Raw genomic sequence first — 24,443 nt, 5'->3', positions numbered from 1 at the left:
CGCGACACAATTTTTTTTACGCCTTTATTTATTTCGCGTAGTATACGGCATCTTCGAAAGAATGTGGGTATATCGTTCGGTCGTCGGCGATAACTTGAGTATTACCAATAACACGTTGTTTGAATTGGAAAGGATCAAGATCTTGTAGATTATGTGTATATGTAATATGTGCCGTGGGTGATACCCTTTAGGTTCCATTCGGAATTTCCACATATAATATTGTAGTCCGGGAGCCAGGTGCAAATTTAGTTGATTATTTCCTCTCGAGAGATACTTGGTGAGATGCATCAGATAATAGTAATAAAAAGCCTCGTGAACGTCAGTTACGACTCGGTTGGGGGGGAGAGCGGCGGCAGCCCCCCAAACACGAAGAAATACATTCAGTCATTTCCTCCCAACTGAAAATTTGTCAAATTGTAGCTAACCTAATATCTAGACGAAAAAATACAATCAGCTGGCTATAGCATGGTGGATTATACGTCAGCTGGTGCCTCAAACATGAAAAAAAAATATTTTCAATGACAGCTCTGGCAGCGACTCTGATACTGAATCAGGGAGTGGAAGTACCTAAATATTATTGTGCAACATGTGGAGAAAGTCCTTTTCTCGCGAGTGTGGCACTCTCTGATTCATTATCAGAGTCGCTGTCAGAGCTGTCATTGAAAATATTTTTTTTTTCATGTTTGAGGCACCAGCTGACGTATTATATAATCCACCATGCTATAGCCATTGTATTTTTTCGTCTAGATACTGGGTTAGCTACAATTTGACAAATTTTCAGTTGGGAGGAAATGACTGATTTTTTTTTTTTTTTCTTCGTGTTTGGGGGGCTGCCGCCGCTCTCCCCCCCAGCAGAGTCGCAGCTGACGAGGCTTTTAATTACTATTACCTGATGCATTCTACTAATTACCGTTTGAGAGGAACTTGGTCATGTATATCTGTTACTAGCTCCAGGACTATTGGTATTTGCGAAAAACCGAATTGTTCATCGGTTCACAGCAGAACAAATATTTCAAACTACTAGGGTTCTTCAAATCTTTTTGCAGTTCGATAAGAAAGGGAATTGCTAAAGGGTGTTTTTTTTAGAGCTACAGTAGTTTAAATTGCAATAAAACAACGATGGATTATATTCGATTGACATGAATTTTATTTATCCGCAAGATAATCTTGTGGCATTACATTTTAAATATGATTTCTGGCATATGACCGCCACGGCTGGCTCGGATGTAGTCCAATCTGGACGTCCAATTTTCGATGACTTTTTCCAAAATTTGTGGCCGTATATCGGCAATAACACGGCGAATGTTGTCTTCCAAATGGTCATGGGTTTGTGGCTTATCCGCATAGACCAATGACTGTACATAGCCCCACAGAAAATAGTCTAGCGGTGTTAAATCATAAGATCTTGGAGACCAATTCACAGGTCCAAAACGTGAAATTAGGCGGTCAACAAACTTGTCTTTCAATAAATCGATTGTGGCACGAGCTGTGTGACCTTTTGCGCCGTCTTGTTGGAACCACAGCTCCTGGACATCATGGTTGTTCAATTCAGGAATGAAAAAGTTAGTAATCATGGCTCTACACCGATCACCATTGACTGTAACGTTCTGGCCATCATCGTTTTTGAAGAAGTACGGACCAATGATTCCACCAGCCCATAAAGCGCACCAAACAGTCAGTTTTTCTGGATGTAACGATGTTTCGACATATACTTGAGGATTATTTTCACTCCAAATGTTTTGTTTCCAGTTTTGTTTGTTGACGTAGCCATTCAATCAGAAGTGCGCTTCATCGCTAAACAAAATAAAATCCGCACAGAACCATTATTTTCGAAATAAAATTGCACTATTTGCAAGCGTTGTTCAGACGTGAGTCTATTCATGATGAATTGCCAAACCAAACTGAGAATAAATCACTTGACAGCTGTTAAATCGGTCGCCATCTTGAACAGTAATGCCAACTTAAAGTTATATACCTCGAAAAAAACGCCCGTTACTTGCCCAATTTTTTTTATGTCAGTACACTCTTCATATGAACGTGTGCTTTGTAGCTTAATGTTGCTCAAAAGTTCCACAAGGTACAATTTTTTCATGTGGTATTAAATAAGATTTAATACTTGACAGTACTGAAGAGTGCCTCATGGTAGTATTGTCTTGAGATTTACTGAATAAGGTTGCAGTCACTGTGTAATACTACCGAAATAAGTAAATTGTGTAGGGTTTACTGTACTGGGTTATCCATGTTGTAATCCGGATTTTACAGCCCAGTTTCCATGACATATGTCAAACAAAACTGTAATCCAAAGCGTTATTTATTCAGTTAAAGGTTAGCCCTTCAACAATATGAATCATTCATCTACTGCCGAACGTGTGAAAACTTACTCTGTAGTAAGTACGTTTCGTGCATTACGAGCAGATTATGGTCGACAAAATCGTCCATCTGAGCGTACAATTGGTAACAGTGAAAAAATACCGTATCTCTTGGCTATGTCTTAGAACCCATATATCACCGAATTGCACATTCTGCTGAAAATATTGCTGTTCTAAGTGAAACCGTTGAAGAAGATCCAAATTTATTCATTCTTCGGCGAACACAACATTTGGCTCTCTCTTAGTGCACGCTATGAAGTATTTTGCATCTGGATTTGCATCTCCAACTTTGTAAAGTTCAGTTGGCACAAGAATTAAAGACAGCTGACCATGGAATATGTAAAAGATATTCTGAATGGGTGCTTGAACCTTAGTTCACTTTTCAGATCGAAAACAATCCGAAAAATTTCGTTTCATAGTAGTTTCATTGTACTTTATGCTCCGAGAGAGTAGACAATCTTGAACTATCCCAGAAAAAAGTTTTTCGTGTTGTGAATATAAGAAACTACCAAATAGTGAAAACGTAAATGAATCACCTCATTGCCAACTCTTATGAATCCCAATCTTATGAATTTCAATTTTTCAAGGGACCTCGTGGTATTCAAGGCCCTCTAGGCCCACCAGGAAGAGAAGGTCGCAGAGGTCGTCCTGGTAGAGACGGAGAAAGGGGTCTTGCCGGTCCTCCAGGCGACAAAGGAGAACAAGGTTCGCCTGGACTACCAGGTCTTCCGGGTGAAAAAGGTGACAGGGGAGAAACCGGAGCCGTAGGTCAACCTGGACTTCCTGGACACGACGGCCAACAGGGCGAGGAAGGACCTCCAGGTCTACCCGGACTTTCGGGAGAAATGGTAAGCTCTACCATAGAAATCAACGAATCTCTTGCACTTCACACTCTTTATATTCTCAGGGACCTAGAGGATTTTCAGGACCTAGGGGTATTCCCGGTTTGCCTGGCCCTCCAGGTATTCCGGGTAACGAAGGACCTCCAGGACTGAAGGGTAACGCAGGTGCTCCGGGTCAATCAGGATCCCCTGGACAATCTGGACCTCCTGGACCCGTAGGCTCTCCAGGACCTCAAGGTTCCTTAGGACCCCCTGGAGTAATTGTAAGTATTTTCATGATTAAGAATTGAGGCGTCTGGAATGATATCTTCTTCCTAAGGGACCACCAGGAAAACCGGGTTTTCCTGGTATACCCGGAATAGATGGCCCACCAGGTCCTACAGGTAAACCAGGATCCCCAGGAAGCAAAGGCGATACAGGACCCCAAGGCTTTCCAGGACAAATTGGTTTTCCAGGAGCGAGAGGTTTCAAGGGTGATGTAGGTTTGCGAGGATCTCCCGGAGAGAAGGGTGAGAAGGGAGATAGAGGTTTCGAAGGTGAAAAGGGGGAACCTGGGCCTAAAGGAAATTTGGGAGCATCTGGACCTCCAGGTATTCCTGGATTGGAAGGTGTGGAAGGACCAAAGGTAAATGAAGATTTATAGATCAATAAATAGTCGACAAAACACTGTTTTATTCTTTTAGGGAAGTGATGGACCACGTGGTGAAGCTGGAACTATGGGTCTTCCTGGAGAGAAAGGAAACATGGGACTCCCTGGATTTCCTGGTTACTCTGGAGCTACCGGAGAGAAGGGAGACAAAGGTTCAACGGGAAGAGCAGGACCTGCTGGTGAGAAGGGAGATAGGGTAAGTAAGAAGAATCCAATTATTGTTATCATATTTTGTTTAACAATAACAAGCAAGTGGGTTACATGATAATATTTGCTTTCTAGCCCTGTTTGTCGTTTAAGAAGAGAGGTTTCAAAATCAGGAAAGGTTTACTCAGAAGAGTTTATTTTGAATGAATTTATTTATTTGTTTACAATCATTATCACAAATAAATCAAACAGGATCAACCCCTTGTGGAAATTACAATTCAAACTTAATAAATTCAGTAACAAAATATTTACTCACTTCTCCAGATTCTCTACCAGTATATCCTAAAGAGAAACCAAATTTTTTCAGGGACTAACCGGTGCAGCAGGAGAAAGGGGAGAAACAGGACCAAGAGGCTTCAGAGGTCAAAGGGGCAGAAGAGGTTTGTACGGCCAGCCAGGATCTAAGGGAGACACCGGCCAACCTGGATCTGTAGGTCCTCCTGGCGAAAGAGGAGTGCAAGGCCCAGAAGGTCCTAGAGGTTTCAGTGGAGCACCGGGTCCTGTAGGTCCAAACGGAAAAAACGGACAGTCTGGACCACCTGGTGAACGTGGTGCACCGGTAGGAAATTATTTAAGACATCACAATAACTAGTTTTTATTCCACCAAACTACATTGCAAATTTTCCTTGAATTTTATATCGCACTTTTCATTTTCGAACGTTTTTTGTAACTTAATTTATTATTTCTTTTCTTATTTGTCTAGTAAAGATAATCACGTAACATCTGTTTTCTTACAGGGTGAACCGGGCAGCACCGGTCCTGCGGGGGCACCAGGAGTCATTGGACCACCTGGACCTACAGGGGAAGTTGGAGCAATAGGAGAACCAGGACCTCCAGGTCCACCAGGTCCACCTGGTGAAGCTGGAACGCCGGGGGAATCAGGCAAAGAAGGTCCTCCAGGTTTGCCTGGACCCGAGGGAAAACCAGGAGTGACAGGTCCCACTGGACTCCCTGGATTTCCTGGGGAAAGAGGTCAAAGCGGAATTCCGGTAATTATAATTCTTTGTTTTCGTAGATAATTCTTCGTATAATTTCAAATTATTTTCTTTTTTGTCATTATTGTTTTTCATTCTTTTTCTTCGAGTAAAGGATATTTTAATAGGAAAATTGTTTATACCATCAAAAAATGATTGTAGGGTACCCCTGGAATGAAAGGTGACATGGGACCTCCAGGACTTCCAGGCAGCATAGGAGACAAAGGACAACAAGGCGAATCGGGAAAGGACGGATCACCAGGTCCTGAAGGCAGGCAAGGTCCACCCGGTCCTCCAGGTGCTGGAGGAGCGAAAGGAGAAAGAGGAGAGGCAGGTCCACCTGGTCCGACCGGTAGAGATGGTTTTCCAGGTGCCAGAGGGCTTCCTGGACCACAAGGTCCTATAGGAACTCCTGGAGAAGATGGTGATAAGGGAGATTTGGGACCGCCTGGGGAGAAGGGATTCAAGGGGTCCGCAGGAGAAGCCGTAAGTATGGAAGAAGGTCATAACAAAAATTAATGAATATCTGAGAATGAATTCTTCGTACTGACGTATAATCCTCTTTCGAAGGGACCAGCAGGAAGTCCTGGTCCACAAGGACCCCGTGGAGAACCCGGTGCTCCAGGGCTTAACGGCGAAAAAGGACCACCGGGAGAAATCGGCAGACAAGGAACTAAAGGCGAGGCCGGACCTCAGGGTCCCACCGGACCGGCAGGTCCTGCAGGTTTGCAAGGTTTACCGGGACCTCCAGGTGTGAAAGGTGAGCACGGAGACGTTGGTATGAAGGGTCCTTTGGGACCACCAGGCCCTCCTGGTGAACCGGGCTTAAGGGGAGAAAAAGGAGTGGAAGGATTGGTGGGACCTACTGGTCCCGAGGGTCCTCAGGGAATGAAGGGAGATTCTGGAGCGCCTGGTATTCAGGGAACTCCTGGACTGCCTGGAAAAGATGTAAGTATATATGTCGACAGTGTTGTCAAAAGTGATTACCTAAGTTGATTAAAGTATCTAAATTACTGTAACTTTCAATTTTTTTTCAATTTGTTGGTAAAAAGTTCTTGGCGACTCTGATATTTTGCGAGAAAAAAATTTATGTTGGAACTTGAAAAAGTATCTTGGATGATAACAAATGTCCTTAATTCTGAGAACTGTCTGAAATACCTCATAATTTTTAATTTATCTTATCAAGCATATGAAAAAATAGCTTAAAAAACAAGTTAACGGAAAATCAGAGCATTTCATCTTCAATTTTTAGGGAGAAAGAGGTGCTCAAGGACAGAAAGGCGAGGACGGTAAGACCGGACCTCAAGGACCCCCAGGAGGCAGAGGACTTCCCGGACCCGAAGGTCCAAAAGGCAATGCGGGACCCCCAGGTTTTCCAGGACCACCTGGTGAACCAGGCCTGTTGGGACCCAAGGGCGAACCTGGAGCTAACGGCGAAGATGGAAGAGCTGGAGAAGCTGGACCTGCTGGTGAGAGAGGACCACCAGGTGAGATGGGGCCAGTAGGAGCACCAGGTAAACCGGTGAGTTGAATTTTACATAAATTACAGTTCACATTTCCTTTCCAACATCGAATAGCCTCAAAACTCAGAACGAATTAAAAATCAAAAACATTATCGAAATGAAAAATGTTTCTGAAAATAATATGACATTGTAGTTTCGTTATTTTCAAGAATATTTTGTCATAATTCCACAAAATTCCGATCTTCTGGGAGAATGTTTCTGGTGGCTTTCAACTTGCTGAATTCATACCTTTTTCTCTTTACGACAAATGTCAAGTCCATCCTTTTCACTTTTTTTCGAATCTGCCATATCAAATTTCCAGGGAATGGAAGGACCCGCAGGATCACAAGGAAACCCAGGACCCGCTGGAGAAAAGGGAGATAAAGGAATGATCGGAGCACCCGGTTTACAAGGTATCGTCGGGCCACAAGGAATGCCAGGATCCCAAGGGCTTCCAGGACTACGAGGGTCTCCAGGATCAGCTGTAAGATTGACAATGATCGAAAATGTATTGTTACTGATAACCTTGGTGGTTGCAGGGAGATATCGGACCTCCGGGAAATCCAGGAGCTTCAGGACCTGTTGGTAAGGTAGGAGCTGCAGGAGAGAGAGGACCTAAAGGTGACACTGGTAAACAAGGTCCCAAAGGACATCAAGGTAACATTGGTATTCCGGGAGTTAAGGGAGACATGGGAGAGAAGGGAGAAAGAGGAACTAAGGGAGAACCTGGTCCAGTTGGATCTAAAGGTGACACGGTAAGTGACAATTAACTTTCTTGTTGCCTCATAATACTACCAGGGTGTATGCAAGTGCCAGAGAATTTGTTTCTTAGATTTAGAAGTTTTTATCTAAAGTTTTTATTAGTGTTGGAAAGAATTTCAGTTGTTGTTGAAGGTGTATCTAAATTCTTTTGGATAATTAGCTTATATTGGGTGTGTATCCTCTGTTTTGTAATTTACATCTTGTTTTGATGTGTTTAGCCTTCGTGTTAGAATATAAATTCAAGAGAGAGAACCTGAACCAACGACGTTTACATCTTTTACCCAACATTCAATATTGATAGAACTGACGAAAATACTTTATTTGATAAGTTATATTCTTTTTTTAACTAATCACATCTTCAACAATTACTATTCTTAGAAATTCATAGAAATGAAGGGTCTAAATTTACACTTATCCTAGATCTGAAGAATTTTTCATTCAGAATCAATTGAAAACATCGTTAACCAGATGAAATCGCAATGTGATGAATACATGTTTTTCTTCACATTTTTATATACGTTTTCTTATTACCATTATTTCATTTCACAGGGACCTGTTGGTCCAATCGGTCTGAAAGGAAACGACGGTCCCCCAGGTCTACCTGGAATGGAGGGTCCACCAGGTCCCAAAGGTTCAGACGGCCAAACCGGAATGAAAGGAGAAATGGGACCTTCCGGACCACCAGGACCTCCTGGACCTCCTGCAGAGATGCCGTTGTTACCGCCGGAGATGCTGTTCAGAAACGAGTTGGTCAGGAGAAGAAGAGATCTTGACAGTTTGATGTAAGGGACACTTACTTACTGAGGTCTATTTTGAGGCTAAAAACAAAGCGTATCTATTATAAAATGTTATCTCTCATACTTCTTTCCGTTTTCAAAATATTCAAGAATGAACAATTACAGTAACGAATACCAAGAAACCGTGGACTCGACCAAGAAGGAGAATCCAGACGAAGAGGAAGAAGCACCTACCAACGATCTGAGCAGGAAGTTCTTAGATATGTACAACAACATCTACAGCATGCGCAGTGACTTGGAAAGGTACAGGAAGCCTCTAGGGACCAAAGACAACCCCGCCAAGTCCTGCAAAGACCTTCACTTCGCCCATCCTCAATTCAAAGATGGTAAATGTGGGTTTTCGAATGTGGAATCCTGTATTTATTGGAGTTTTTTCAGGTTGGTATTGGTTAGACCCCAATGGTGGCATGATAGACGATGCCATCAACGTCTTCTGCAATATGACAGCTGACGGAGAGACCTGCGTGTATCCAGACAGCCACAGCAGGAATATGCCGAACATCCCTTGGAGCAGGGAGGGCAGTAAGAACGATTGGTATTCGAATTTGAGGGGGGGATTCAGGGTAAGAATATTAAAGTTTGTGTTGTTGACACTCTATTTCCTACTCTGTTTCCTTTTTAAGTTCCTCCATTTATCCATTGTTTATTACAAGTTCCAAGAGCACATCTACTGACACTTCGTATGTTCCGTTTCATGCTGTCGCTTAGAAATAAACGTTTATAACGGGTGTTTTTTTCGAGGTATATAACTTTAAGTTGGCATTACTGCTCAAGATGGCGACCGATTTAACAGCTGTCAAGTGATTTATTCTCAGTTTGGTTTGGCAATTCATCATGAATAGACTCACGCCTTAACAACGCTTGCAAATAGTGCAATTTTATTTCGAAAATAATGGTTCTGTGCGGAATACGTATCGCGCACTACGTCCATTTTATTTTGTTTAGTGATGAAGCGCACTTCTGGTTGAATGGCTACGTCAACAAACAAAACTACCGCATTTGGAGTGAAGCTAATCCTCAAGTGTATGTCGAAACACCGTTACATCCAGAAAAACTGACTGTTTGGTGCGCTTTATGGGCTGGTGGAATCATTGGTCCGTACTTCTTCAAAAACGATGATGGCCAGAACGTTACCGTCAATGGTGATCGGTATAGAGCCATGATTACTAACTTTTCCATTCCTGAATTGAACAACCATGATGTGCAGGAGCTGTGGTTCCAACAAGACGGCGCAACATGTCACACGGCTCGTGCCACAATGGATTTATTGAAAGACACATTTGGTGACCGCCTAATTTCACGTTTTGGACCTGTGAATTGGCCTCCAAGATCTTGTGATTTAACACCGCTAGACTACTTTCTGTGGGGCTATGTAAAGTCATTGGTCTATGCGGATAAGCCACAAACCCTTGAACATTTGGGAGATAACATTCGCCGTGTTATTGCCGATATACGGCCACAAATGTTGGATAAAGTCATTGAAAATTGGACGTCCAGATTCGACTACATCCGAGCCAGCCGTGGCGGTCATATGCCAGAAATCATATTTAAAATGTAATGCCACAAGATTATCTTGCGGATAAATAAAATTCATGTCAATCGAATAATCCATCGTTGTTTTATTGCAATTCAAAGTTCTATAGCTCTAAAAAAAACACCCTTTAGTTGGTTGAAATATCAAGCTACTTGACTTGATGAATCCTTAATGATATACATTTTTCCAGATCACATATGAAACAACTGGCAGCGTCCAGTTAACATTCCTCCGCTTGAGCTCTGAGATCGGCTACCAAAATTTCACCTACAGCTGTATCAACAGCGTGGCTTGGTACAACGCGAACAGTAAAAAACACGACTTGGCTGTGAAATTCAGAGGCTTCAATGAGCAGGAATTTTCTCACAACAAACTAAAACCGGATGTTCTGATGGATGGCTGTCAGAGTAGAAAAGAGAAGAGCGAGAGCGTTTTCGAAGTTCGAACCACCAGATTGTACCAGTTACCTCTCATAGATTTTTATCCAGTGGATTACGGTGGACATAACCAAGCTTTTGGATTCACTGTTGGGCCAGTTTGTTTCAAATAGAACCCACAAGAGATTTTGGTTAACGGTCCTTTATTTGAAATTGAAATTTATTTTTTCCAAGTGTGATTCCTCCTGCAGTTAGACCCTAACCTCTTTTATCTGAAATGAGGTTAGGTTAGGTTTTCTTTCTTACTCTTTTCCTTTACATTTAAATCATTCCTCAGCAATTGAAGTTGATGGAACTTATTTTCGTTTTGATTTGCAACAAGAATTGACACATATCTATAGGAACCAGTCTTTTTTAACAGAGCAAAGTGAAAAAATTACAAAAAAATCACTGACCTCATTATATTGTCAAATATAATTATATTGTTGTATTATTCATATTGGATATTGTTTTGTACGAATGATATATATATATTTTATCTTTTTTATTTATTGTCGGCACCTTTTTTACTATTTATAAATGTTTGTAGTATTAGATAATAATGTGTTTTTAGTATATTTGAAATGTAATATTCTCTATTTCTTTGTGTATATTGTAAATAAATTATGGTTTTCGTATGTGTATGTAAAATAAGAGCGCAATAAAAAAATTGTTTGAAAATTTCCAACCTTATTATTAGGAATAACAACAACCAATAAAAGAAATATACTAACTGACAAAGAAACTGCAACACCCAGAAGGAGCTGTTCAAATTTCAATTATTTTTGGTAAAATATGGATAGCATAGCAAGGAGTAAATAATTGAAATTTGGGAAGAAACGAAGGGTTTACAAATTTTTTAATAATGTGTTTGTCCACCGCGATTATCTGTACACTCCCCAACACGTCGCGCCATTGATGCAATGAGATGATCTATTTCTTCTTGAGGGATACCTTCCAACCTACTTGTACTTCATGTCTCAGAGCCGCCAAAGTCCGTGGGGACTGGGGTAAATTTCCAAGCCATCTACCCATGATGTCCCAAACATGCTCTATGGGCGAAAGATCAGGGGATCTGGGCGGCCATGGCAAAAGATTCACATGGGTCGCTTCGAAAAAGTTTAAACTAACTCTGGCAACATGAGGTCGGGCATTATCTTTATGAAATATTGGATTCTCGAGCCGGTTAAAGTAAGGGAGAACATATGGCTCCACTTTTCCTTGAAGGTAACGCAGCGCTGTCATATTACCTCGAATAAAGACTTAAGGTGACCTACTTGCATGTGCAATAGCACCTCATACCATAACGCCTACTTTCCGGTGTACATGACGCTCAACATCGAACTGAGGTTCACGTCTTTCTCCCTGACGTCGTCTAACTCTTCTTCGGCCATCATGTGCATCCAAGGAGAATCGAGATTCATCAGAAAAGACGACCTGATGACGTTCCACATTCCAATGTTGACGTTCTCTGCACCACTGTAATCGTTGCCGCCGATGCTCAACCGTCAGAGGTAACACAAGATGGAGTCGATAATGCTGCAGTCCAAAAGACCTTATCCAGCGGTAAACCGTTCGGACAGTTACAGGTGGCCTTGTTCTCCTAACCACTCATTAGCCAAAGATCTAGTTGTCGCAAATCGGTCTCTAATGGCCATAAGTCTTAGGCGTCGATCTTGAACATCATTTGTGTCACTTGGACGTCCGGTGCCTACTCTACTTCGATTTTGGGCATTATCAAACCACGCTTGACAACATCTCATAACAGTTTTTGGATTTCTGTTCGTGCGGTCTAGGGTTTTTAGACATCTTTGTATATAATCATTCTCTCAAACAATCTGTTAAGAAAGTATCAAGAATTAATTATTCAAAACGTGCATTTAGAGGAATTTTATCGATATTTTCATGTCAGATCTAGTGGCAATGTTATTATAGAGTACCTACATTTTTCTTGAGCATAATCTAAATACTTTATGGCCCTTGGGCACAATATAATTGAACACATAAACCGCCCTCAGAGGCACGATCATCCAAAAATTTCATTTCACGCAATTCTATCAAATTTGATGAAATGATTAATAAATTATTGATGTATAAATATGGATCTGGATCTGGAAAATATCCAAGTGCCACAGCGTTCCCCAAAACCGCAGTAAGCAAAAGTGCGTCTAGGCCGGTAGGTGCTCTTGTTGAGATTGAAAACAAGTGGATTTATGGAACTAGTGCCTAATTCTCAAATAAAACAAGACTTTTCTTGTCAATACGCGATTTATCGGTTTTTTTTCAAATGTGTAGCATCAAAAAAACATCAAAACCTTCAGGTTTCCTCTTCCAAGTTCCGCGCTGACTTTCCGAACTCGCCCATATTTCATTGATCGATTAATTTGTGTTTTATTTGTGTTCCGTGGTTTAATCTATGAAATAACCTATGTTTCAAAAATCAACCAAAATCTATGGAAAATGTATTGATGTTAAAAAAATTTAATTTATATTCTGCAAATGTTTATTAATTGAAATGTTTAATTGTCTAAGATATTGTCAAAGATTTTTTAATCCATCGACTTTAGAAGCTATAGATCGAGTTATTTTACACAGAAGAATCTATTCAAATGGAAAAATTATACCAAATGATAATCTTAAGTCTATTAGTTGTACCCTCAGAGAAAATCTTTTTAATACCGAGGACAAAATATCCAGTTTTGATGAGCTAGCATCATTTATTAACAATTCACGTAGAATACAAGTAGAAAAAATATCACAACTGTTTACTACTATTAAAGATGGTAAGGCAAAGTTGTTAACATCCATAAATTCATTTAAATGTTGGTATAATTTTAGATAAATTGACTGAAAAAAATGTCTTATTAATATTTGAATGCTGTGGTACTACAGTTCCTTGGGGAAATGTAGAAACTAGAAAAGTTTTATGCCAATCCGCACTCAAACGTTTTGAATCAACTGGAACCTTTAATGAAAAAGTCTATGAGTCCTACATTTCTATATGTACACAAAATAAGCAATGTCTAGATGTAGATTCATCAATTTCTTCCATTGGAAGTAATTTAACACATAATTTATTAAAATTGATATTGTGGAATACTTGTGAGTGTGGAGATAAAAATAAAGCAATGAAAATATTATCTGAGATGAAAAAAAAGGGATGTAGCATTGATGAAGAAGTCTTCAATTATCTCATTCTAGTACATACCATTGAAGAGTAAGTTATCTTAATTTGAGGTAATGAAAATATTACCAAAATTATTGTAGGGGTCCCTCATCGGGTCTGAAGGTCATACAAACTATGAATACAGCAAAAATAAAAACAAGCAGTGATTCACATTTTTTTCTCATCAAAGGATTAGCTCATAGGAAAAACATGAAAGAATTCAAAGATGCTTTAGAACAATATCAAATTAATTATAGTGAAGATAAGATATTGTGTTTGTTGGACATTTTAGGATCAGTTGGTAATCATGAGTGGGTTGATTCAGTAAGTTTTATTTGGGATCATTAAAAACTAATTGAGATAAAAACTATAAATTTCAGATCTCAAACCTAGTAGACAAAACATTGCTTAGCAGAAATTTTTCAATAGAACTGAAGAAACTATCTACTCTTCTGGTACATAATGGCAAATATGATGCTGCCTTTAAAATATATAAGGTGTTTGCAGATCCTAAGCTAGAGGATGCTTATGCACAACACATTTTGGAAGAAATGTTGTTATGCTCCGCAGTGAGTTCTTTTTTTGAAATTTGAATTATATATTCATATCTTTTTTCAATCACGTGCATTTTAAATGGAATGACTGCATAATTATTTTTGGTTTATGAAGAACTATTGAAAACATGATTTTACATTGCATATCATCGCATAATTTGATGTTTCAGCCCACAGAAAAAATTGTGGAGTTTGTGAACAACTTGAAACATTTTGGTCTGAACGAATATGCTTTGGAAAACGTAACAGAATCTGCTCTAAAAAATAAATTGTTCACTGTCGCTATGAACTTATTCTGTCATTTCGATATGTTGAAGCCCCACTATTTTTGGCCGATTCTTGTTGAAGCTCATCATAGGGATGGTGAAATAGGTAAGTACAAAACCATTGTATAAATGTTATAAGATAGGGCAATGTTAATTTCGCGAAAACCAATCTAAAAATAGATGAGAATAGAACTCGAGAACAAATCAAGATATCTATGATTTGCTTTCTGATTATTTCAAAAAAAGAGATTGGAGGTACTTGAAGATTTTTTTTCCAATTCTTATAGTTCTCGAAATGCTCTGTGAGCATCAAATTTTGGACACCCTGTACAATGCCAGAACTATGGATTATTTTAGTCCAAAGGAAAAAACTTATAGAAATCGTTAGTTGGGTTCTTTTAAACAGCTTTTCATTTCAAGCGCATGCTTCCAGGACTAATGGACGTTATACATGCTGTGACAAATATGAATGTGAAGTTTGATGAAATATCGTTTTCCACCTTTATCTTTCCAAGATGTAATTTAACAAATCCTCGGAGGCTGATGGAGATGTTTCAGGAAATGGGTTATACTGCAAGGACATTATTAACACCCATGATAATCGCGTTGCTCAAGAATAAGCAAGTCAATGAAGCCGCCCAATTGGGTGAGATAAAAACAAATCGTAAAGAGAACACAGCCCCCTATTTATTTAATTTTTCCTTTTGACAGTTGACACATACAAGGACGTCAAGATCAAACATGAAGATATCGTAAAAATACTTCCGTTCACTTGGTTGAGCGTAGGCGACAGCAAGGGATGTGTTGCATTGTTACAAAAAATTGCGGAAACTGGAAGTGACTTGAACCTAGGTTATTTTTTGATTAGTGTAGTGGACAAGTTGAGGAATAAGTCGAGGCAGCATCATTTGATAGGCCTAATTAAGGTGAGAAACCATGTTTGCATGTTGATCTTAGGTTAGGAGTGTCTTCTAGTTGCCCGTAAATTTTTGAATTTCAATTCAGGGTGGGCCACGATCGATGGAACCCTACACTTTTACGGAGAAAAAACCTGAAGGTCGCAAAGCGATAATTTTATGCGTTCTGAAGTTATGGCTGAAAGAAGATATTCTTCAACTGATGCACGGCGAAAAACCAAATTGTGTCTTTAAGTTCTGACAGAAACAGAAATCCCATCAAATTTGTATGAAAAACCCAAAAGGTCGCAAAGCGATAGCTTCATGCGTTCTGAAGTTATGGACGAAAAAATATATTCTTCAACTGATGCACTGAAAAACTAAATTGTGTCTTTTTTCGGCCATAACTCCAGAACGCCGAAGCTATCGCTTTGCAACCTTTTGGTTTTTTCATACAAATTTCATGGGATTTCTGTTTCTGTTAGAACTTAAAACACAATTTGGTTTTTCGCAGTGCATCAGTTGAAGAATATCTTTTTTCGGCCATAACTTCAGAACGCCTGAAATTATCGCTTTGCGACCTTCAGGTTTTTTCATGCAAATTTGATGGAACTTCTGTTTCTGTTAAGAAAATCCTATCATTATATTTGAAATTTCGGAGTAAAGTGAACAAAACAATGAACTTCTGACTTAGCGCCCCCTATCGAAAGCAGCAAAAACAAATTTATCATGACTATATTTTGTCCTCAATCAACAAGATATTGTCTTTCAGACAAGATCTAATTTGCTCAAAAATGTTGAGCCAAAATGAAGTTACAGGCGTTTCAATCAGTCAGATTTCTCCCTTTCACCTACCCTTATTTGATGTCTTAAATCGAAAGTGACAATTCAAAAAGATAGAGAATTTTCCAAGGATTACAGTGATGATATTTCTTCTTCAACTTCATATGAAACATTTTCGAGTAAAATTCATTTTTCTACTCGACGGTAGCTATTACGCCCCCTAGCGGTAGAGGTATGAACTTTAAAACAATTTCCAGTGTGTTCTCTTGTACACTTTAGTGGTAAAATTTTTTACCGCAAGTCTCTACGATGAGTGAATCCTGAGATATAGCCGCTTACCTCGCTTATTTATTTGCCCACCCTGTACCCTGTATTTGATTTTCCTTTCTGAAGAGAAAAAAAAATAGAGCAGATGGTTTACCAACTCTCGAGCATACAACGTACTACTGCCAAATCGAAAAATAGGGCAATTCAAGTTTTATTCCACAAACTTGTAACGATTGACCAATGGGATTCATTTATATAATTTGACACTTGACACATAGTTTTCAATAACTTAAAACGGATAACCATTTTTTTGTTCCACTCTGTACATAAAAAGGACAATATTTTAAATATCCTATTGAAAATCTGAAAAAAAATTATTAAATTTTTTTGTTTCAGGAATTCAAAACCAGCAATTTGAGGATAAGCAGTTCTAATGTCGATTCAATATTAGCTCTCCTAAATAGCAGCAAACTATATTCTCACATTAAAATCAAGGAGATTGAAGAGGCCCTGAATGATATACTGGATTTCACTATAATTCCAAGAGAACATCCTTTCTTACATCCGGTAAGTTTGGTTACCGTTGTTTAAAGATTATACAGGGTGAGTCAATAGTGCTTGATTGGTCGATAACTTTTCTAAATTTTGGACTAGGAGAATGATCCAAATTTTGACGGAATCGACAGTACTCATCTCGGTTTTTTAAAACAAAAAATTCATCTACTTCTCATATGTGAAGTTTGTAAAAAAAAAAAGAAGACACAAAATATTAATGTTTTTGTTAATAACATAACAACAAAAACATTAATAATTTGTGTTCTTTTTTTGTTTGAAAAATTTCATATATGAGAAGTAGATGAATATTTTGAACCGAGAAATAATAAGATAATAAATAATTTCAAACACTTGCTTTAAATGTTTCTTCGTTTTTTGAATTGCATAGTAGGTATTTTGGTTGCATTTCATATTTTACAAAATGTTAATGTTTTTGTTGTTATTAATGAAAAAATTGTAAGTATGTGCCATCGTTATAATGCAAATAGAATGACAGACATTTTCACTGTCAATATACAGGGGGTGCCATTTGAAAAAACAAAGTTAGGGGTAGCTACCACAGGGCTGTCAAATGTAAGAACCATTTTTATACATGTGTTTTTTTTCGAGGTATATAACTTTAAGTTGGCATTACTATTCAAGATGGCGACCGATTTAACAGCTGTCAAGTGATTTATTCTCAGTTTGGTTTGGCAATTCATCTTGAATATAGACTCACTCCTGAACAACGCTTGCAAATAGTGCAATTTTATTTCGAAAATAATGGTTCTGTGCGGAATACGTATCGCGCACTACGTCCATTTTATTTTGTTTAGCGATGAAGCGCACTTCTGGTTGAATGGCTACGTCAACAAACAAAACTGCCGCATTTGGAGTGAAGCTAATCCTCAAGTGTATGTCGAAACACCGTTACATCCAGAAAAACTGACTGTTTGGTGCGCTTTATGGGCTGGTGGAATCATTGGTCCGTACTTCTTCAGAAACGATGATGGCCAGAACGTTACAGTCAATGGTGATCGGTATAGAGCCATGATTACTAACTTTTCCATTCCTGAATTGAACAACTATGATGTCCAGGAGCTGTGGTTCCAACAAGACGGCGCAACATGTCACACAGCTCGTGCCACAATCGATTTATTGAAAGACACGTTTGGTGACCGCCTAATTTCACGTTTTGAACCTGTGAATTGGCCTCCAAGATCTTGTGATTTAACACCGCTAGACTACTTTCTGTGGGGCTATGTAAAGTCATTGGTCTATGCGGATAAGCCACAAACCCTTGACAATTTGGAAGACAACATTCGCCGTGTTATTGCCGATATACGGCCACAAATGTTGGAAAAAGTCATCGAAAATTGGACGTCCAGATTGGACTACATCCCAGCCAGCCGTGGCGGTCATTTGCCAGAAATCATATTTAAAATGTAATGCCACAAGATTATCTTGCGGATAAAGCTGTCACGAGCGGAGCTTCGGGTGATGGTGGGACTGCTGACGGGGCACTGTCGGTACAAACATCATTTATACCGTATGGGTAAGTCAGCAGACGAGATTTGCAGGCTCTGTGGATCGGAAGTAGAAACTTCTGAACACTTGATATGCAAGTGTCCAGAGCTGGCTGGCCTAAGAGCCATTCACATGGTCAAGCCGGTCCTGGATACCAGAGAGGTAATGGCCAAGGCCCCTAGGGAGGTTGTCAATTTTATTAACGTCGTTGACGACCTCCCTGGGTTTCTATGAATGAGTAGGGTAGTGAACAAAAGATCTGCATGGTCGCAGTTCCCGGAAGGCTTACCGAAGCAAAACGACCCCAGTTCAAATAATAATAATAATAATATCTTGCGGATAAATAAAATTCATGTCAATCGAATAATCCATTGTTGTTTTATTGCAATTCAAAGTTCTATAGCTCTAAAAAAAAACACCTTTTATAAGTGATGGCACTGGTAACCAATGTAAAGGTTCCACTGATTATTCTCATGGAAATATTAGTTGAGAAGGCGTGCGTTGATCTGAAAACAAAATTCCTCTCATTGAAATCACGTTTTTGCTCTTTTCGTATTTGTTATGGGGCTGCTGTGCTCCCCTAGCTTGAATGCCAAACACGCCATTGGCAGACGTTACATAAATAGTAGGTTATTTATTTATTCCAACCAGTCCGACCGGTATTCCATCTATGGGTGGCAAGTTGCAATGTTTTCACGGCCACGATTTGCCTTGTATGCAAATTGGTACTTCTTTTCTTAGAAGGGACTGGTTCTAACCGAGTCTGCTAACGTTTGAATCGGTTTCTTGCGGTGTAGGATACGGAAATTATGGAATAGCCGTGGCGGTCATATGCCAGAAATCATATTTAAAATGTAATGCCACAAGATTATCTTGCGGATAAATAAAATTCATGTCAATCGAATAATCCATCCTTGTTTTATTGCAATTTAAAGTTCTATAGCTCTAAAAAAAACACCCTTTACGATAACTTGGGACACCCGGTATATCCAACTGAAAGAGTTTCATCAATATTTATCACTGATATGACCTGGTCACATGTCTATTTTCAAATGTAACTCCACCTCATTTCAATCATGTGTCGAAAAAATATGCGGAAATTTCAGCGCTCACCCTGTATTTCTAATACTTATTGTGGTTAAGATTAGTTAGATAGAGTTAATCATCTTCGCTCTTCTCGTCAGAATCAAATGGACTTAGAGCAGCTAGAACTGCACCTGATCGAGCTGAAGAGTAAGGGAATGGAGACAAGGGGAGTACTGAGGAAACTAATCAACAAGTACTCTGGACGTGGTAATCACCAAAGGGTGACGGAATTGAGGCAGGAGCTCGAGGCAAAAGGGTACACATCTTCACCCGGTATGAAGTCTGCCGTCTTGCAGACTCACGTACGAGAAGGAAACTTGGAAGAAGCCATGCAGATCTACGATGAACTGACGCAGTCCGCCCCCAATTTCAGAATGGACAGCTTCAAAATCGTCGATCTGGCAACGCTGCTAGTAAAAAACGATAGGTTCGACAAGGCCATGGAAATTCTGAAGACATCGGCTATAGATCAAAAGTACGAAGAATCTAAAAGTGCCTACTCATGTACTGCCTACTCGATATGTTTGAAACGGATGACATTTTTGAAAACCCGATAACGGGATAACCTAAAAAAAAACCGCGTTGAAAATAATAAGGAAAAACACCAACTCTACAGGGTGATTCGCCGGGATGGCCTATTAGACGGTTATGGAAAACTAATCATAATTTTGAGCTGAAAATTTGCACATCGGGGTTTGAGGAAGTGATCTTTCTCTCTAAAATATTTTCAGATCTCTACAACTTTTGGTTATACCGGAAACAGACTACTACTTCCTTATTTCAAATGGCACACCCAGTATATTATTGCATCATTAGATAGCTTTTTCGATGGCAATTTCGGCAATATGCCATACCTTGGGTAAAAATTAAACTGTTCATGAGTTATTGGGATTCTTATGAAAAAAAAGGTGGCAATGAGGACGCACATTTTAGGGTTTGCTTGAGTAAACCCCACTATTTTTGTACGTAGAATCGATTGAAATAATAAAAAATATAGGTTTTAATTTGAAAATCTTGAGTTTTGATGAATTTGAGTTGTCCAAGTTCATGATCCTCTTATGAACACCCTGTACATTTTTGGTCCAAGCCGAAAACAGTCTTATAATACTACGTATTTGCGAAATCGAAAAAGAAAAAAAAATTTTCGAAAAAAGCTTTTTCTGCTGAAATATTCAAAAAAATGTGCGTCCTCATCGCCACCTTTTTTTTTATAAGAATCCCAATAATAACTCATGAACCGTTGAATTTTTACCCAAGGTATGGCATATTGCCGAAATTGCCATAGAAAAAGCTATCTAATGATGCAATAATATACTGGATGTGCCATTTGAAATAAGGAAGTAGTAGTCTGTTTCCGGTATAACCGGAAGTTGTAGAGATCTGAAAATATTTTAGGGAGAAAGATCATTGTCTCAAACCCCAATATGCAAATTTTCAGCTCAAAATTATGATTAGTTTTCCATAAACGTCTAATAGGCCATCCCGGTGAATCACCCTGTAGTTCTCGAGATGCTTTCAGTGAGCATTGAATTTGGGTCACTCTGTACCTCCCTTCCCTCAAATCTATTTTGGAAGGTCCTTATCGCCAGTACGTGAGTGGGCACCTTTATTTCTTGAATCTGTATTGTTTAAAGAACAAGTTTTATTCATCTTTGTAGAAATTCTACCGAAGATATGAAATCTTGGGAGAGAAATTGTTTAAACCTATTGAAGAGCATAAAGGATATAGATAAGCAGAAAGAAGCCTTCAAAATTCTTATGGATTGCAGCTATTGCGGTCCTACCAACATTATTTTAGGTGCAATGATACAGCTGCATTTAGAAAAGTAAGTTATATTGTTTCTCTACAGAACACTTTTCACAGGCTAAGAAATAACTAAAGTTTCAATACACTAAATCATAAACTACTATTAACCGCGATACTGAAGCATATAGGATAGACGTCAGTTTGTGGAGACATTATCAGGTAGGTAGGAAATGGTCCAAATTGAAAGTGGAGTTCCGCAGGGATCAGTCCTCGCTCCAATTTTTTTCTACATTTATACATTTTCATCACAAATTGACTGCAGTTCTGCTTGGACTTTCAAGTGCCTATTTATGATAATCTTCAGATAATATTTTGAGAGAAAAATTCCCCTGAAAACTTTCCCTGAAAGTTTCCAGTTGGTTTCTTTGATGTTGAAGATGATGCTTCTGAAATAATGACAGAGATGAAGGATTGAAAGGATAGGGGTATTACTTCCATTCCAATCTGTAGATGATGAAGTCCTTTGAATAGATTCACTGATCATAACTTGTCCATCGATTTAATGATTGGTGTTTTTTCAGAGATACCATAGAAACCGTTGTTGATTTATATGAGGAATACTGCATCAAATATAATAACACCCCGATGCAGTTAGTTATGATTGGGGAATTGTTGGAATCTGGAAGAGAGGAGCTGTTGAAGAGAGTGTTAGATGCTTCTGCAAGGGTCCATGGCAATACGGCTACTCGTTCTGCGCTCATCGCGGCAATGTGTGAAAAAGGCTTAGTCAAACAAGTGGTCACAGTTTTACAGGTAGGTCTACCATACCACATCACTCAATAAGTCTCTGACACTGCCAATGACAGAGCACTTATTTTTCGTGTATAATCGAATATTGTCTATGCTCTTGTGATATTATAACATGTCACACAAATGTCAAAATCTGACATTTTGGTGGTTTCGACTAATAGCAATGCATTATTCTAGCCAATCATTCGGGATTATACTGCTTCCTCATCGAAAATACCTTGTTTACATTGAAACATCAAAATTTTATTTTGAATTTGTCATTATTGAAAGCTTAAAATGCTTCGATGTATATTGGGAATTGAACACAGATGTATTCAGTGCCATCACCCAAGATAATATTGAACATTTAAAGTGTTGAAAAAAAAGAATCTTCCCAAATACAACTTATTCTTCGAATTTCATCAGATAATTTTTTATTTTCATCACTCAAACTTGTTTATTTGAGGCAAAAACATTCAAACAAACCGAATTTATATATATATATATATATATATATATATATATATATATATATATATATTCTTGACAAATAAACAAGTTTTAGTAGAAAAGAAGAAATTATCGATAATATTCAGAGCATTCGTGGTATTACCTTTGATAATATTACCTCCTCATCGATAATACCTCGTTTACATTGAAACGTCAAAATTTTTCTTTGAATTCGTCATTATTGACAGCTTAAAGTGCATTATTGAGAAATGAACACAAACCGATTCAGTACCATCACGGCAGCGCTGGAGGTCATACTAGACTTGCCTCCCTTGCATCTACATGTGAGGAAATGTAGCCTGCTCGAAGCAATAAGAATTTCCCTTAATGGAAAGCTCCTTCCTGAACACTGGGTTGGGCATATGAGGATACTAAATCAACTAGATTCAAACCTCCTCGCAAAACCATCGGATATTATGCCAACCACCTACGATTTTGAAACGCCCTTCGAAACGGTTATAAATGACCGTCCTAGTACAATAAGTCTCGTAAGTCGTCTGGACAAAAAGTCATCCATACGGTTCACAGATGGATCAAAAACAGAGAAGGGCACCGGCATTGGGATATATGGACCTAAACTGAGGATCTCTAAAGCCCTGGGAAGTGAGCTCTCGATTCTACAGACCGAGATAATGGCTGTTTATGTATGCGCCCAGGAGTGTCTCAAAATAAACCTGAAGGGGGCGCATATCTACATCACCACGGACATCCAAACCACGCTGAGATCCCTGGAATCGTGTTGTCAGGGGTCTTTGCTGACTTGGGAGTGCCGTAACACCATAAAGCAACTGGCCAGAGGAAATAAGGTGACTCTACTATGGGTACCAGGGCACTGTGGGGTTGAAGGAAATGAAAGAGCTGATGAGCTTGCAAAAAGTGCATCAAGGTCAACACCTGAGCCTTTCTGTGGGATAGGAAAAGACCAATATAAAGCTGCGGTCCAGCTATGGGAGTTGAACATCAGGACAATCCACTGGACTAACACTCCTAGACTTGTTCAGGCAAAGAAATTCGTGAAGATTTCACCTACCTACGCCAAAAAGCTCCTGAAGCTGTCGCGAGCCGAGCTTCGGGTGATGGTGGGACTGCTGACGGGGCTCTGTCGATATAAACATCATTTGTACCGTATGGGAAAGTCAGCAGACGAAATTTGCAGGCTCTATGGATCGGAAGCAGAAACAGCCGAACACTTGAGATGCAAGTGTCCGGAGCTGGCTGGCCTAAGAGCCATTCACATGGGTAAGCCGGTCCTGGATACCAAAGAGGTAACGGCCAAGGCCCCTAAGGAGGTTGTCAATTTTATTAACGTCGTTGACGACCTCCCTGGGTTTCTATGAATGAGTAGGAGATAGAACAAAAGATCTACATGGTCGCAGTTCCCGGAAGGCTTACCGAACCAAAACGACCCCAGTCGAAATAATAATAATAGTACCATCACCCAATAAAATATTGAACATTCAAATTGTTGAAAAAAATAATCCTCTCAAATATAATTCGGTCTTCAAATTTTATCAGATAATTTTTTATTTTCTTCACTCAAACTTGTTTATTTGAGGCAAAAACATTCAAACAAACCGAATATAGTTTGTTTTCATATTTTCGCCAAATAAAAAAGTATTTATGGAAAACAGAAAATTATCGATAATATTTGAAGCACTTGTGTTATTACCTTTGATAATAAGGGTTTGAAGATTGATGTTATTTCGTGAATAAATTTACTGAAAAGGAATGTTAACAAGAGCACAAAATTTCCTGATTTCACATCTGTGCTCTCACTGTTTTCATTCATCATAACCATTGTTTTAGGACCCCACACTTAATACCTCTAAAGATTTGGAAAAGAGATGTGAACGTTGGGTCCATATAAAAAATATGGCTGCTCTCCAGACATTGTTGGCTGCCGCAAAGCAATTGCCGCCTAAATTATTGAATATTCCTAAAATTCAACTGTCCATAATGCAACTGTACAGTAAGTTTTGCTTTATATTTGTTTATCAGTTTATGTCTCTAATCTCTTTTTTTTCGTACAGGTAAATTTAATGATTGTGATGGAGCTTTGGTGTTTTGGAAATCTCTTGTCGATGAAGAAGATCATGTAGATACTGAAGTTGATAATGAGTTCTGCCAGTTGTTGAGTCGTTGTAAATTTAGTTCGCCGGAAAACTTAACAATGAAATACAAATTGAAATGATTTTTTTGTTTTTATATGTGATACCTACAACGGATATTTTCAATGAGAATACTCAAAAATGCCTGAATCCTCAGT

General features: G+C 39.0%; 2 protein-coding genes across 3 annotated transcripts in view; both read left to right on the top strand.

Annotated features, from left to right (window-relative positions):
- Positions 1-10,721, top strand: part of LOC123687053 (collagen alpha-2(XI) chain-like) — a 61,603-nt gene extending 50,882 nt beyond the window's left edge. For both annotated transcript variants that reach the window (XM_045627014.1, XM_045627015.1), the window contains exons 12-26: positions 2,957-3,217; positions 3,277-3,474; positions 3,531-3,836; positions 3,895-4,056; positions 4,375-4,626; positions 4,805-5,056; positions 5,204-5,527; positions 5,612-5,989; positions 6,294-6,563; positions 6,866-7,027; positions 7,083-7,298; positions 7,855-8,087; positions 8,208-8,428; positions 8,481-8,665; positions 9,827-10,721. In XM_045627014.1, coding sequence (XP_045482970.1) covers positions 2,957-3,217; positions 3,277-3,474; positions 3,531-3,836; positions 3,895-4,056; positions 4,375-4,626; positions 4,805-5,056; positions 5,204-5,527; positions 5,612-5,989; positions 6,294-6,563; positions 6,866-7,027; positions 7,083-7,298; positions 7,855-8,087; positions 8,208-8,428; positions 8,481-8,665; positions 9,827-10,186 — 3,780 coding nt within the window. In that variant the 3' untranslated portion in view covers positions 10,187-10,721. The remainder of the gene's footprint in view (positions 1-2,956; positions 3,218-3,276; positions 3,475-3,530; positions 3,837-3,894; positions 4,057-4,374; positions 4,627-4,804; positions 5,057-5,203; positions 5,528-5,611; positions 5,990-6,293; positions 6,564-6,865; positions 7,028-7,082; positions 7,299-7,854; positions 8,088-8,207; positions 8,429-8,480; positions 8,666-9,826) is intronic.
- A 1,758-nt stretch (positions 10,722-12,479) lies between these two features.
- Positions 12,480-24,369, top strand: LOC123687021 (leucine-rich PPR motif-containing protein, mitochondrial-like). Its single transcript, XM_045627012.1, has 13 exons — positions 12,480-12,835; positions 12,891-13,269; positions 13,320-13,542; positions 13,599-13,787; positions 13,943-14,144; positions 14,472-14,684; positions 14,750-14,964; positions 16,381-16,551; positions 19,230-19,606; positions 20,790-20,957; positions 21,460-21,691; positions 23,984-24,146; positions 24,208-24,369. Exons 1-13 carry the CDS (start codon positions 12,568-12,570, stop codon positions 24,366-24,368), a joined length of 2,961 nt encoding a protein of 986 aa, XP_045482968.1. The 5' UTR covers positions 12,480-12,567; the 3' UTR covers position 24,369.
- The last annotated feature ends 74 nt before the right edge of the window (positions 24,370-24,443 follow it).

The sequence above is a fragment of the Harmonia axyridis genome, chromosome 1 (genome assembly GCF_914767665.1).
Source record: "Harmonia axyridis chromosome 1, icHarAxyr1.1, whole genome shotgun sequence".
Classification (NCBI taxonomy): Eukaryota; Metazoa; Arthropoda; class Insecta; order Coleoptera; family Coccinellidae; genus Harmonia; species Harmonia axyridis.
The sequence above is the reverse complement of the archived record's forward strand: the minus strand, read 5'-3'. Positions and strand labels throughout refer to the sequence as shown.

Excerpts from the sequence above, each read along its gene's own strand:
- LOC123687021 (XM_045627012.1), top strand. The coding sequence starts at position 12,568 with ATGTTTAATTGTCTAAGATATTGTCAAAGATTTTTTAATCCATCGACT. Across the intron at positions 13,543-13,598 it reads ATCATGAGTGGGTTGATTCA|ATCTCAAACCTAGTAGACAA; the intron begins GTAAGTTTTATT and ends TATAAATTTCAG. Across the intron at positions 14,685-14,749 it reads CAATGAAGCCGCCCAATTGG|TTGACACATACAAGGACGTC; the intron begins GTGAGATAAAAA and ends TCCTTTTGACAG.